Raw genomic sequence first — 15280 nt, 5'->3', positions numbered from 1 at the left:
GATTAAAGTCTCAGAATGTCGTTTGCAAATGTCTCAGCTGGGACTGTTAGCTCTCAGCAGACCTCCGCATCAACCCCATCCACAGCTATCAGCGCTTGATACGCTGCTGAACTCTCCCTCTTTATCGTTTGCCTTTGTTTCCGCGTTGACCCCGCCTTCTCGGGCACGCTCTTTAAACATTCGCCAAGCGGCTGTCTTTCCCTTCTCTCTTGGTTCGCACTAACACGGCTTGCTCTATTCAGCTCCTGCAAGCCACAAGGAACCGACCACAACGCAATTGGTCTGGCTGAACCCTGGATGCCTAACTAGTCGCTCCCCTAAAGCCAAGCTTCCCGACTATGATACGAAATTGGCTAGCCTAGGGCTGAGCACCTTGCGATTCGCTGTCGAAGCCAACCAAGCATCACCGGTCCCCGTCGGTGCTCACATCAGTTGCTTCTATCAGCACAACTCGTACTCGGCCGCTGGCGCCCCGAGCATGTTGAGTAGGACAACAATCGAGCGTAGAGGACTGGGAACACAAGGAATGCCTAGTTTATAATGGCGTCCAGCTCTCAATGCCCAAGGGCCTCCTTCTTCTCCCACCTCGCCCTGCTTGGTCTCCCTTGAGTTACTCCGACGTAACTCACAATTGATCATTGCTCGCCCGTCTGATCAACTTCAAACACGAATCAGTCATCATGGTGACTTCGATACGATCCATCGCAAGCCTGGCGGTCCTCTCTGGACTCGCCAATGCGAAACTGTACGCCGTGCCCGAGGCAACTACAACGTTCAACCTGCCGCTCGACCAGTTCAGCCCGCAACCTACGAAGGCGCCCGCCTACGCGGATCTGAGGAGAAGACAAACATCAGCCGCGACCACCGTGCTTGTTGCTCCGGATAACACGTGCGGATACATCTCCGGTCGTGCCGGCGCTGCTTACACTTGCGGTACTGCGGCTAGCTGTATCTTCTTCACATCGACCTCGCGAGTCAAGGGCTTCGTGGCATGCTGTGATGCAGACGACTGTGGTGCGCGCCGCACCTGTTACGACGCTCGGCAGATTTCTTCATCGAGCGTTTGCGACAATGGCTGCATGGTGGACAAGTATACCCTCAAGTGGTACGTCTGAAAGTAATGCTGCCGTCTTCTCTCAAGCTAACACGAACGTCCAGCACCAACACAGCAAGGCCATACTGCAACACAATCTCCTTCTCGGGCAGCATCTTTGACTACTGGTGCAACACCCTCGAAATCTCAACGGCACAAGCTGCTGTGACGACCTTTGAGGGCCAGACAGGGCGTACTTGGGTACCGCTCGCTCTAACGGACGACGCTACTTCGAGTCTTCGGGCCCCGAGTGCGTCCGGCAGGTTCACTGCGACCGGAACCGGCTCCCCCGCAGATCCAGTGGCTTCCGACCCCACCAGCAACAACAATAATAATAACAACAACGACAACGATAGCAACGACAACAAGTCTTCCACTCCCGTTGGTGCCATCGTCGGAGGAGTTGTTGGAGGCCTGGCCGTCATTGCTCTTGTCGGCCTCGCAATCTTCCTCATCCTTCGCAAGAAGAAGAAGCCGGCCCAGAACCAAAACCAGCAGCCGCCTCAAATCCAGCCCCAGCCCCAGATGGCTCAGAACAACTACCAAGGAGGACCACCACCTCAGGCATCCCCTCCTAACCAGTACGCTACGACTACTCAATCTCAACTGTGGGATCATAAGCACGGCGGCCCCCCGGTGGCAGGATACCCCCAAAGCTACGGCAGCACGTCTCCTCCTCCCCAAGGTGGTTACCAGCAGCCTGGGCAGCCTGGCTACTTCGTGGCGGGCAACATGGTGCCCGACCGCGCAGACACCACGAGCCCCATGTCCGTGTCTCAAGCAACGGATAACCGGTACAGCACCCAAACCGTCGCCGGATACCAGCCGCAACAGCCTCCTCCACAGCAGCAGCAGTTTGCGCAGCCGCAACCTACGATCCACGAGGCGCCGGCCACCAACGATGGCCACCGGGGCCAGATGCATGAGCTCGCTTGAGCAGGCACGTCCGCCGCTTGTGCGTGCTAGCTGAGGGGCAGGGATGTTGATTTGATGATACCTGTTGCTTTTTTCTTGTATATTTTATGGCAACTCATCTGGCCTGTGCTGGCAATAGATGGAAACCCTTTTTGTAGACCAGTGTATGACAGCAATTCCTGATAGAGAATCTCAAAATTGCCAGCCAGCGGGATGGATTGTGCTCCCTGAACCCTTGCGAATGTACCATGTGAGAGCGATACGTCAGTTGTGTGAAGACGAGGTCCAATCCCATGGTTCACTAAGAGTAAGTATCACATGGGGACCACCTGGAAGAAAACGCCAGCGACTGAGACATACCGCGACCACTGCGAAACTTCTTCTAGTCTTCTGAATTGGTGTGAGAAATGTCTTGGTACGGCGCTGGGGTCCCAGATCTGAAGTCTGATGCGCGTGCCAACGAGCCTAGCAAATAACGGTTTGATAAGCTACCTACTTCATTCGCACACCATGTGCATGTATGCAAAAGTGAGTTGCGGATTTACAGGCACAAGCCACAAATTATAGGACTAACATTGACGGACCCGTGCAAAGATTTATCCAAACGGAGGGTATATTTCCAGAAAGAAAAGGGCTTGCTACTCTATGTGCTCAGCTTGCGCAAACTCGGGGGTGTCACAACATCCCCGTACCACCCAATACTCAATGTCCACGTTCCAGTCATACACAAAACGTGTCGTCGTACAACGTTACCGCGTCCGCTTCAGGCAGCCAAATAGGACAACAGACAAGTCGCCGGATCAGTAGTCGATCAGCCTCAGCTTCTTGCCAATCTCCCTACGACGCGCCTGCACCGCCGCACGCTCCGAGGGTTTCGTCTCCCCATTGTCGAGATTCTCGCCACGAGCCTTGAGCGCTTGGAGTAGCATACCGGCATCGAAGAAGCCATCTGCAATAGCAAGTTAGCAAATACTTTACTGTTTTGTATGGGTCCATTGGTTACTTACATCCGCCAATCTCGTCGTCCTCGCTAAGGGTAATGCTTTCCTCGGTGGGCGACTGTGTTCCCGTCGAAGATCTGGCAATCGAGGGTTTAATGGCGTCGTGAGCCGTGATCAGGCGGCCCCGGGACTTGATTCCCTTGACCGGCTTCGGGCGCGGCTGGTCCAGCTCACGGGCACGCGTCTGCCTGACGCCTGTGCCGCGGCGGGATGTGATTCGGAGTATGCGCCTAACCTCCAGCAGGTAGCTCTCGAGAGTATCCACGAAGCGCTTGGTTTGGCGATGCTTGCTCGAAACACAGATTGCGAGACCCTCATCCTTGATGATGTAGCCGATGCCGAACCCGTCGCCCGAAGTCGGCCCAAAGCCAAAGTGTCGCAGCGATGGGTTGCCGCAGTTGGAAGTGGACATAATGGTGTTGTTCAGCTTGTCCCAGCCGCTGTCGGCGAAGATATGCGGCATCGAGGCTTGGCCGTTGCCGTTGCGAGAGTTGGTGCTGTCGCCGCGCGCGCGGCCCGTAGACTGCACATCGACGCCGTTGAGGGAGAGGACCGAATCCCGTCCGGGGCTTCCAACGGCAGACCCCGAGTCGCGCTCGGAGTAGCCGTCGATTGGGCTGGAGTAGCCATTAGTACTCACGCCACTGAGCTCTTCGTCGATGGAACGCTGCCAAGTGCAGAAGAGGGCGTAGAGATGGCGGTCGCAGCCCTGCGCCTTTGCGCACTCCCTCGTGGTGTTCACGTGCCGCTGGCATGCCTTTCGTAGCGCCTCAACCTTTTGCTCGGCCGGATTGTCAGCCCAAAAGGTCTGGACAAAGTCCACTGATGCGTCGGAAACGCTTCGGATCGCTTCGGTCCGCCCGTGGAGGAAGATCTTGGTCATGGCGGGCTCGTATGTGCACTCAACCCGGCCGTATAAACCGTAGTAAGCAGCCTGGAAGGCCATCTGAACGAACGCGTCTGGGGAGAAGCCCATCGACGTCATAAAGTTCTTCCCGTAGTGCTTGAAGTCCAACGTTCTGAACTCGTTCTGCTCAATGAGATCTGCGAGTCTCGATTCGGCGAAACGCACAGCTATGCTCAGCTCGGGGCTCAAATCCCACTCGAGCTTGTGGGGGGTTGTGCTGACTTCGCCGAAGCTGTCGGGGTCACGCTTCGCCGGGTCGGGACTCGTTGACGCCCAGAGGGTCGGGGCCTGGCCGTTGATGGTCCTCGCAAAGCGCAGTATCGTGTCCGTGTATACATCGCTGGCAAATCTCAGGACTGTGTGGCCATCCACACCAGTATGCTCGAAGTTGATTCCAGCACTGCCGTTCTTGCAGACGATGATCTGCAGCTTGTCGTACCATCTGTTCGTGCAGGTTCCAACCTGCACACCCTTCTCGACCAGACTGGTGCCACACAGCATGTTGCCGCAGAGAGCGTCAGCGTCGGCTGGCTCGGTATAGTCCAAACACAAAACAAACAGGGCGGAGTCGACTATTCCCAGGCAATCGGCATTGTTGGAGCCCTCCTCCCGTGTCAATACGTCTCTCAGCCCCGACCAGATCTTCCGATTCTCTGTGCTCAAAACACCCAAGGCTCCTTTTGCTGCATCCTGAATCGGAACTTGTGCTGCGTCATCGATGATTGTCTGCAGGTTGATTGAGACGTCCTTTTCAGTCATGATCAGGTCATGGTTGCCGTCCAAAACGTCGAACCAGTAGAATTGGCCGTGGCACATGATGACGATGTGCCTCGAATCGGGGTCCTGCTCGATCTGGCAGCCATTGTCGGTAGGCACGCGCGCTGTACCGAATAGCCTGGAGTATTGGTACATGCACAGAGGCTGACCCTTGATGTTGTCTGGAGGAAGCTCCTCTTTACGAACGGCACGAACGAACTCCAGAGCCGACACCACGAGTGACGCCGCTCGAGTCACCTGGTTGTTCCTCGCCGGAGTTGGGTCATCTTCCAGCAGGAAAAAGGGGTTTAGGTTAAGGACAACCGGGTTGTCAAAGTTGAGGTATGAATCATACCCTAGACTAGTCAGCACGCTCGAGGAAGCCGTCTGCGCTGAGAACTTACAAAATTGTTCGATATAGCTGGACTTGTCTACGGCATAAGCCTTCAGCTTCTCCTGGAGAGCTGGGCCATCATTCTTCAAGAAATCCTGTACGGCCTGCCTAGTGTCGGAGTGCTCTCGTCCAGACTGAAGCGGCTTCAGAGCAGTAAGGTACTTTTCGCAGGTGACCTCTAGTTCTGGGATGGGTAGTTGCTTGAGACTATCTTGCGCGGCAAAGGTGACACCGCCGTCGACGGACTTGTCCTTGTAGACTGCCATAGAGTTGGCGTCCTGGCTGCTCCTCGTCGGCTTTGGTGACTCGATTTGTTTCAGAAGATCAGTGGTATCGGGAACTGAGCGAGGAACCGAAGAGTTGTTTAGGGACTTTTCGAGGGTCTCGCCGAGAGGCCTGGGTCGCGAGAAGATTCTAACTTGAGTGGGCATTTTTGTCAGCGGCGGATGCGTAACCTCTTTAAGCGTAGAGGGGCGAGACGTTGGTGCTGATATTCAGTCCGCGCAGCGCCGTGCGGTAGAAGTAATGACAGTCTTGGAAGCAGTACGCTGGCATTACACTAGACAATGCTACGACATATGGGTATACTGTGGGTAGACTTGCACGAGGAGAAAGGAAAGGAGGAGTCGGCTCGGCTACGGCGCGGGATGGACCAGGAATATATCAACGGGCCTAAGGAAGTCGGAGGAGAGACCGACGAGGTGCGACTAGGTAGGTAGGCAGGAGGTAGGCAGGCAGGCACTAGCATACCAGGAGCGGCACTCTACCAAAGCAAGATGGAGATGAGATGGGAAAGGCAATAGATGGGATCAAGTGGAACCCCCCACAAACCAGACTGGGATGGGCTGGCGTGGAGTTCCTCCGGGGTCCCGGGGTCTTGTCCTCGAGGCACGCCTTTCACATGTGCAACAGTCTTGGGGCTTGGAAAGGTACCGCAGAACCGGAAGTAGGCGCTTGACTGGGGTGGCGGGAGAGAGGAAAACGGGGAGGGGAGCAGGTGGGATGGGGGGAAACTGGGCTCTGCTGGCTGGGTCTGGCCTTGGGTTTGGGGGCTTGTGAAACTCGCTCCGCAGGGCCGACGTGAGATGGTAATTTGGGAGGAGACCAGTTTCGTAAACTGCCGAGACTTTTGTTCTCTGGATAAAGGTATCAGGACAGGGGAGAGGAAGAGAAATGCCACCTACCGGCACGGTGAGCGATTGCGTGCGGCCGCTGGCGATGCCGAATGGTTCAATCTTGACGGCCAGTGATTGCGGAAATGATTACCACGGTAGAAAACACCTGGTGTAGATAGATGGTCGTGGAGGATCGGAGTGGCTGGAAACAGTCAGCCTCTAGCCTAGACATTATGACTACTCGTCCTTGAACGTGACAAGCACGAGGATGACACGAGGAGACACCGGGAGGGATCGGTCAGGCACCCGTCACTTACCTCTCTGCTTCGGAGTGCAGATGCTATACGGATATTTGCGCACGGTCTGGTTGTCTGCTGGGAGCAATCTCACTGCTGGCTACACACTAGCTGCAAGGGACTGTGTTTGACCGCGGGAAGAAGAGAAGAATCGGGTTGAACGGGGGCGACGGGGATGCTGAAAAAAGAGTGCCTGGGTCGGCTGCAACGATGGCAACGTTTGACGGCGATACGGACGCTAGATGGTAGGTCGAAGGTAGCTGTGATGCAATCAATGCGATGGGCGCTTCTGGAAATTCGACGTCAGGCCTCCACCACCCGGCGCAGTGCAGGTGCAGGTGCAGGTGCAGATGATTCGGCTCGGCTTGGCTTCGCCGCTTCAGGCTGGTGAACCCCACGGGGTTGTGGACAGGCTAAGAACACTCTCTGCGCAACAGTGCAGGACGTGGACGTGGACGTGGACGTGACAGGCGCAAGGTTGGAGAGCCTTTCGGGCGAAGGGGAATATCGAAGAACGTGGCAATGGCCGCCTCTGGTTGGACGGACGGATCGACTGCGTTTGATGCCACCACCCGAGAACAGAAAGGCAGGCGACTGGGGTTGTGAGTTTTGAGTGGGTTGCGACACTCAAATGCCCTTCCCTCCTGCTTGGCGGCTGACTGACTGACTGACTTCCGTACGGCGCCGAGGGGTGTGCCGGCTGGGTGTGAGTGCGTGCTTGTTCTTTGCTCGTGAAGATCCTCCGGGGTCTGCACTAACGTCGGCCGAACAGGACGGATGATAGTCTGGCCTAGAATAGACTTCCCCAGCAATCCCGAAGAGTTCCGACGTGTTGGCCTTAATCACGATGAGAGGCTGCTACCAAACCTCATCCAGAACCATGAATTCCAAACGGCGCGGCGTCAGTCGAGAACCAAAAAAAGAGAGAAAAGAGGGGAAGATGAAGAATGCGGGCAATGATTCATTCCCCCGCGGGATGGGCTTATTGGAGAAATCGCAAGGGTCGCAGGGTGGACAGGGGTTGCCGCGGGTTGAAAGTGGGAAATGTGGAGGACGTTGGAACGGGGATAGCTTCCCCTGGTGCGAGGTGACGATGAACGATGGCAGACAGAGAGTCCAAGACCGAATGTGACTTGTAACCCTGTCGGATCCCAGACTGCGCTATTATTGAAGTTGCTGCCCACTTTGACTCGCTGACATGTGCCCAGTTGGCAGCCAAGAAACCACGGCGATCAGGACCAACGGGAAGTCTGTCAAGTCTTGGGTCGCTTTACTCACAACGCTTGGTGCCGACTTGGGGTTTGATTGGTATGCGGGGCCTTTTCGTGTGCTTCTCTCCCGCGAGCCGAACACAACACTGAAGCGACTTGTGTGATTTGAGATTCTGCTGATGCGTTGGCAATAGATAAGGAGTGAGAGGGTGCTGTGCTATATGTGTCGAAGAAGTCTATCACCCGACAATCAACACAGTAGCCATGCAGCGCAGAGAGGCCGCGGAAGCCATTGAATCATATCAAGCCTCCTGTGTTGCGATTTTTCCATATCCCCGAGAGACTCACTCCCTTTACTACTGTCCAGAGGCGAATGTTGATGGATCGGTGATGCATAGCGACTTCTCTTCAGCGGGCTGGACCGCCCCAACCGACGCCAACGCGCTTCTCCGGGCCAAGACCGGACCAAAGACCAGCTCTGAGGTTCTGTGATTGCCGGTGACATTTCCTCCCCGCTCAAGGTGTTCGGATCAAAGGACCAAGACGTGGTGGACGGCACGACGGGAAGGTCGCTAACTGTGAGTTGTGGATAAGGGCCGAAAACGGCTGGCGCCTAGGTGCCCTGGGGCACCGCGGCCCACTGTTTCCCCCCCACGGCCTCCTTGTCAGTGGGCTCCAAACCCGTCCCTCCGGGTCACAACAGCAGTCACCTGCATGCGCCTAACGTGCGCTCAGTGGCTGACCCGTCCCGCTGCCAGCTGACGCTGAGATGGGATCATTTGCAGCCCGTCTGGTTGGTCCGTTGACAAATTCGAGAGACCGTCCGCCAGACCACCTCGCCGTTTTCTCCCTCCGCCGAGAAATTCCCGGCGTAGCGGAACCTGGGGTGCGGGTGACACAGCATTCCACGTCTTTGTTCCCCGCCATCTTGATTGCATTTGATCCATCTTGCGTCGTCTTAGCTCCTGCTCCGATTCCCGAGTGCAACCCGGTGTCATCGCCACATTGCCCGGGAGAGCAGCGGGAACTCGGCCTTGGATGAGTGGAACTGTCCCGTTCGGCCCCACTATTGATAACCGGCCGGGCCGCCGGATCAACCAGGTCATCGTTGTGGACAGTCTCAGCAACCAAAGACATGATCTGAAAATAGGTTGCATGACATGTTTCAGCTACAGAATCCTGTGTAGCATTCGACTTCTCAACCCAGTGGTTCTTGCCAATAGTAAATGCTTCTTGCCGTCCAATTTTATCTTACTTACACCCACAGTGGCGCAAATAGTAGAGGGGCTTGTACAAGCAAATACTATGCGACCAATATTCTTTAATAAGCATGAGTGATCAAGCCTGACGAAGCGTGCGTCGTCCGATAACTATCCCACATTGTGATTGCGCCCCGTCTTCCCCGTAGCTCACATTCTTGATCTTCGGGGCTGGTCGGTACGAGATTTTTGTGCCTTTTATGAGGCCTAATTGTACGTTCGTTCAATTGCCAGCTCACTGGTAGTAAAATAATATGAGCATTTCTGCTTCGGGAACATTCACAACACTAAGGTTAAATGACATGCCTTGTAGCTGCTATGATTTACCCTGCATTTCGTCATTAGTCAACATCAAATTGGAAATGAATTAGAGATCGATCACTTACATCTACTATGTGAGCCACTGCATTGCCGTTCGGCTCTGAAGAGATGTTATTCTGCAAATGGCAAGCAAACATGCTCATTCTTCTGGAACACTGCCTGACTTCGAGACTTCAGGTCAGCATGGTCCATGTTGACACAAAAGAACGTTTCTGATTCTGATATCCACTTTGGGGAAGCCTATAGTGTTCGGACGGATAGGTAAAGTGACAGAGATGATGGGAATCATCAAGGATAATAAGTGTTGAAATAAAGATAGTGACAACGACGAGAACTATGACAATATGAACAAGACCGGAAATACAAAAAAAAACCAAAAAAAAAAAAAAACCCCGGCATTACAGGGGTGAGAAAATGAGTGAAGTAACTGGTCCAACTCGCGGCCTGCTTAGCCAAAACCCTCCGCTCGGATAGTAAAATTCTTTTAGAATACCAGGCGTGTATAGTAGACGTCAGCATGAGCCCAAGTTGGGCATTTACAAAACCAACCCGCAAGCTGCAGACGATTGTCCCACCTTAGCTCAGGGCAAACCGCGAGGCACAGTGATGACTTGGCTTCTAGATCGTGTAGATCAAGTGAACAAAACGGTTTGGCAGTGACCTCATACTCAAGGTATTCTCGCATAGAATCCGAAAATTTACGCAACATGTTTTGGAATGCTGGCTGTCAATGTGCGCTAACACTATCTGCAACTAGCGCTGGGTGAGCCCGTGGCTATGTCTGAAGGTAGGTAGTATGCGGAGTGTAGCTCAGTAGGCCTTCGCTCGAGATCAGCACATATGCGAAACTATCCGACTAGCTTCGAGATGGGGCTTGCGACAGTAGATGGAGATCACGAGCAATGCGAAGCCACGTGTGTCAACTTCAGGCACCAACTCCGCCTGCCGGCTTTCGCTCGATTTGGAGATACAAAACGGTGGACTACTGATACGCAACTCATTCCGCGATTCGATGCCGTAGCGCTCGATGAGAAAGAAGTAACCCACGTGGCCATACGATTGTTCTGTTTGTCAGCGGGAAACAAATCAGCTTGCATGAGAGCTTTGGATATGCGACTTGGGATGAACAACATATTTCCTACATGAGATGACAGATCTCATCTGCTGAAGTGCTTTCTTTCACACCGGACGTTTCGACCAAAAAGAGACCAAATTCCAGCCGTTGAAATGAAGTGACTCAACCTCAGTTGAATCACAAAGTCGACATGCGGAAGTTCCTTTGGCGTGCCGAGTTCCGAGAAGCGATGCGAAGTGGAAAAGAACTTCGGTGTAGAGAGGCGCAGTGCTACCTGAGCGATTCCCTTTTGGGCATTCGATTCGAGGTCCACGCGCGTGGTTCAGCGAGATAAGATGCAAGGAGAGTCCAAACGGTAGCGTCGTAAAGGCGGAGTTGTATTACCCCATGCGAGAGATGCACGTCAGCCGCATGTCGTCCACAACGACGAAGCTTAGCGGACTGCCTGCCGGGATGATTTGGTGAAGATGCAGTCAAAGGATCGAGGAGATGCGCCCTGAGCCAAGGCGGCAGGACCCTTCGAGCTGCCACTGCTCCACCCTCGCACTCGCTTAATTGCTTAGCTCTTCTTCCTGCGGGGCCATTATTCTGATCGAGCCTATCTACTGGCTGAAATGCGATAAGGCTGGTCATGCTGGCCCAAGCTCCAAAATGCTTGTCCTCTCCCGGCAACGCCTCGTGGACGGGAAGGGCGACGTACGAATGCGACGAAAGCGACGGAGTCTCCCCATCTGGCACCTTTCACAAGGGCTCGGGCTGTGCTGTTGCGTCTTCCTCATTGCATTCTCTGCCATTCATGGGGCTTGAGCATGGCTGTCGCTCTCCCCATTGCACATCGCCAAAATCATGGCGGCAACCTATTCCGATAGGCCATGTCGTTGGCCTCCCTGCCTGCTCCCCTCGCGCATTCGACTAGACTGGTCGTCTTACCCCGTCCGGTGGCTGATTTCATTAGTGATGGATCTGAGAACCTGGTCTCCGAGTGGATGGTTCTTCATGTAAGTTCCCTTACCTATGTCCCTTCGGGCGTAAGTTATATATGAGGCGTCCATTTCTCTGATCTTATTGAATTATGCTCACCAACATCAGCCATCTCTTTGTCTAGACTCGAGGCTCTTAGCAACAGCAGCATATCATATAAGCCTTCCGTCCCACTACCAAAGCTTGTTCCGCAACTTTACTCGACTACTTCAGGGCTTTCCTGCAGCTCAAAATCTGTCTTGAGACGAGGAAGGACTATTATCGCCGACATGGTCTTCATCTACTTGGGTAAAAAGGCCTACCGCGCTATCCAGGCCAAGAAGAACGCCAACCAGACAAAGACAGCAAATACACCGAACGCCGCTATAGCTGAGGGGGAAATTCCAGAGGATGTCGCCAGCGAGGGCGCCACCGACCAACACATCGGCAGTCAGGGCAAGGTAGAACGAACGACGAGCAACTCAACATGCAACCACCAATACGACACGACAGCTGGAGCATGTCCGACCTGCAAGTCTGAACGCAAGGCACGATTCGTCTACAGAGTCAGGATCTTCGCAGGCCTACTTCTGCCATTCGTGCTGCAAGCTCTGGATGTCACTATTGTTGCGAGTGCACTTCCTTGGATCGCAGCCGACTTTCGTCCGTCACTTTCCGCCTAGATCCTGCTATGAATGCTCAGCTAACAGATCGGCAGGTGAAACTAGTCAGCTGAACTGGATCATTGCCGCCTTCAACCTCACATCCGCTGCGTTCATTCCCTTCTGGGGCCAAATTGCCGATATTTTTGGGCGTCACACCTCCCTCCAGACCTGCCTGGTCCTGATGCTCATCGGCAGTGCGCTTTGCACCGGAGCCCCCACCTCCGCCTACGCCGTGCTCCTCCTCGGCCGCGCCTTTCAAGGACTCGCCTGCGCTGGACTGAATGTTCTGGTTCGAATCTGCATCGCAGACCGAGTGACGCTGCGCGAGAACGCCAAGAACTGGTCCATCTTCTCCTTCTTCGGTGGTGTCATCGGCTGGGGACTTGGTCCTCTGATCGGAGGCCAAATCACTTCAAAGTCTCACTGGAGATGGTGCTTCGGACTCAATCTGCCCATCGCTTTCGCCAGCATGCTCATCATCTACTTCGTCCTCCGCTCCGAACTTCTTGGGCCTCAACCGATTCCCCAGCTTGATGAGACGACAGAAACGGGCAGACGCACCACCTTTGCGAAGCGTCTTCAAACGATCGATGTCGGCGGCCAGTTTCTCTTCCTGTTCGGCTTCGGTCTGTTGATTCTCGGCCTTTCATGGGCCGGCGCAACGTACGCCTGGGACAGCGCCGCGGTGCTCGTCACCCTCATCCTCGGCTTCATCATCAGCATCTTATTCATAGTCTACGAGTACCACATGGCTCCCGGCAAGTTTCTCGCTCGTCATTTCCCTTCCCAAAAGGCCATGATTCCGTGGGAGCTAGTCCGCACAAGGGACATTGGCCTCTTATTCTACACATCCTTCGCCACCGGCATGGCAATGTACTCGGTCCTCTACTTCTGCAACATCTACTTTACGATGGTAAAGCTCTGGTCAGCCGACCAGGCCGGTACGCAGCTGCTGTACTTTACGCCTGGATTGGGCGTCGGAGTCTACGTCTCCGCCTTCATGTGCAACTCCTGGCCTAGGAAGACGTTCCCTCCCATCTTCCTCGGCTCCATCTTGGAGATGGTCGGTATCGGCTTGATTGCCTGGGCCATATCCACCGAGCACGACCCGACCGTCTACGGAATGATGGCCCTCACCGGTGTCGGCACCGGTCTCCGTGTCATGCCGGTTCCCCTCCACGGTATCGGCCACTTCCCTAAGAAGATTGCAGCTGTCGTCTCCCTCATGGCCGTTGCCTACCCCTTTGGAGGCACTGTGGGCTTGACGATCTTGACCACGGTATACAACAATGTGTCCGGCATCAGCAACGATTCCCCTCTGAGAGACTTCACCACGTTGAAGAATTTGCCGGCTGCGGAGCAAGCTGCAGTCACCCACGACGCCAAGATGGGTATTGTCTGGGCCTACGTCGCCATCTGCCCCTTTATGGTTATCGTGAGTAAAATCGTCAGCCAGGATACCGTGCGCAATGATTCTAACATGTCTCTCGCTAGTGCACAATTACTGCCTCATTCCTGGGCAACGTCTACATTTCCAGGACCGAGAGTGAGGGGCAAAATGCCATCTACAGAGGGGTGTATCTGCTCAAGCCTTTCCGCAAGGATGCCGATAAAGAGATCACGACCACAGAGCACCATTCGGGTGATGAGCGTATTCCGAAGTAGTTGCATGCGGCGGCTTACAGTGCATGACGTTGGAACGTTTTACGATTTTTCTTTGTCGGAGTACTTGGAATTAGGAGTTACAATACCCGATTGGAAAATTGCATCCAAACAGCGGAATAGATCAGAATTGGGCATCAGTGGTTGAATTAAGTACCTATCAAATCATGGCCTGTGTTATCATTCATCTACGAATGGAGATAGTTCAATCACATCTGTTACGTATGACGCTCGTTGCTATGTGATGAAGTCTTCATGTGAAATCCGTGCTGTAGTACAACACTCCTGATCCAAAGAAGAGAAAAACAAGATCTGGCTGTCATCTCTTGAATGGAACCGAGAGCAGGGAATCAGACGGCAATACATCTGGGCGCAGATCCTTATCCCGACGTGATTCGCCAGCAACGACGCCGAGGCGAGGTGGCCAAGTTGGCCCGAACGGGAAAGTGGGCTGTTTGGCTGTCGCAAAGCACCGCTCCGGCCACGCTCTGTACTCACTCCAACATCATCTCATCCGCCACAAAGCGACCTTGCCCCCGTGGTAGTCCCAATCATCACTACCATGATTCCAGTTCCAATATCGTAGATTCACAGCACTCCGGACCGCCCCTTCTCGGCCATATCTTATAATCCGCGCTGCATCTCACACTCCCCGCCCACTTCCCTGCGACTTGACCGCATCTCATCGTTCCGCCATGACATCCCAGATCGAGAACCCCCCGCCCCCCCTCCCGGACGAGGAAGCCCACCTCAAGGCCCTCACGTCCGCCTCAAAGTTCTGGCTCGAGTTCTCCGTCTTCAACGACGGCCTGGACGCCTCGCGCGCGGCGTCACTCACATCCGCCGCCGCGGGGGCGCACGAGCACTTCCACCGCTTCCCGGACCTGCCCCCGGAGATCCGCCTCAAGATCTGGTCCTACCTCGTCGTCCCCCGCGTCGTGACGGCGTGCTGCTTCGAGCGGGACTCGCGCCTGCCATCCCGCCGCCAGGCCTTCCTCGACCGCTCCGGCGGCGCCTCGAGGGCGGAGGAGCCGGCAAAGGAGGGCGTCGTGTTCAACCCGACGTGCCCCGTCATCCTCCGCGTCTGCCGGGAGTCGCGCGCCCTGGGGCTTGAGCACTACGAGCTCGCCTTCGGGTGGAAGATCTCGGCGCTGCTCAGCGAAACGCCCATCGCGCGGCCGCCGCGGGCGTGGTTCAACTTCCGCCTCGACTCGCTGTACCTCGTCGGCGAGCTGGAGGCGTACGACCAGTACGGCTTCAACTCGCCCATGGTGTACTTCCTCAAGAGGGAAGACACGAAGAGGGTCAAGTACGTCGCGTGCGCCTTTGAGGAGCTGCACTACCCGGAGCAGGAGTCCGACCAGATCTTTGGATGCCTGTGGCACGTCGTGGATAGGTTCTCCGGCGCTAGGCGGCTGCTGCTGGCCGTCACGCCGAGGGACGAGGAGGGGATGAAGGGGTGTCTCATGCTCAGCACGGATAACGTGATGCAGAAGATCTGGAACGGCTGGATATTGGGGACGACCGTGACAACGTCCAGCCTGGCAGACACGCAGATTTTGCTAGTGAGGGAGTGTGACTTGGCGGACACCATGGTGTCGCATGCTGAGGAGGATGAGAACAAGAAAGCGAGGCGGTGAACTCGCAGCA

At 55.0% G+C, this 15280-nt stretch overlaps 4 protein-coding genes across 4 annotated transcripts; 3 read left to right on the top strand and 1 right to left on the bottom strand.

Moving 5' to 3' along the window:
* Positions 1 to 680: 680 nt before the first annotated feature.
* CGGC5_v009339 (uncharacterized protein) lies at positions 681 to 2029 on the top strand (the record flags this gene model as incomplete). Its single annotated transcript, XM_032035561.1, has 2 exons — positions 681 to 1105; positions 1159 to 2029. The coding sequence occupies 2 exons, from the start codon at positions 681 to 683 to the stop codon at positions 2027 to 2029; spliced, it is 1296 nt and encodes a 431-aa protein (XP_031885353.1).
* Positions 2030 to 2808: 779 nt separating this feature from the next.
* On the bottom strand, positions 2809 to 6413 carry YAT1 (putative mitochondrial carnitine O-acetyltransferase; the record flags this gene model as incomplete). The annotated part of the gene is made up of 5 exons (XM_032035563.1): positions 2809 to 2957; positions 3016 to 5028; positions 5077 to 5484; positions 6251 to 6278; positions 6333 to 6413. 5 exons carry the CDS (start codon positions 6411 to 6413, stop codon positions 2809 to 2811), a joined length of 2679 nt encoding a protein of 892 aa, XP_031885524.1.
* A 5180-nt stretch (positions 6414 to 11593) lies between these two features.
* dotC-9 (Efflux pump dotC) lies at positions 11594 to 13633 on the top strand (the record flags this gene model as incomplete). Its single annotated transcript, XM_032035564.1, has 3 exons — positions 11594 to 11966; positions 12022 to 13403; positions 13463 to 13633. The coding sequence occupies 3 exons, from the start codon at positions 11594 to 11596 to the stop codon at positions 13631 to 13633; spliced, it is 1926 nt and encodes a 641-aa protein (XP_031885525.1).
* Positions 13634 to 14325: 692 nt separating this feature from the next.
* Positions 14326 to 15270, top strand: CGGC5_v009336 (uncharacterized protein; the record flags this gene model as incomplete). Its single annotated transcript, XM_032035565.1, has 1 exon — positions 14326 to 15270. The coding sequence occupies one exon, from the start codon at positions 14326 to 14328 to the stop codon at positions 15268 to 15270; it is 945 nt and encodes a 314-aa protein (XP_031885522.1).
* Positions 15271 to 15280: the final 10 nt, after the last annotated feature.

The sequence above is a fragment of the Colletotrichum fructicola genome (assembly GCF_000319635.2).
Source record: "Colletotrichum fructicola Nara gc5 chromosome Unknown KSG_Nara_v1_contig05, whole genome shotgun sequence".
Classification (NCBI taxonomy): Eukaryota; Fungi; Ascomycota; class Sordariomycetes; order Glomerellales; family Glomerellaceae; genus Colletotrichum; species Colletotrichum fructicola.
This window is presented reverse-complemented; position numbering and strand designations above follow the sequence as displayed.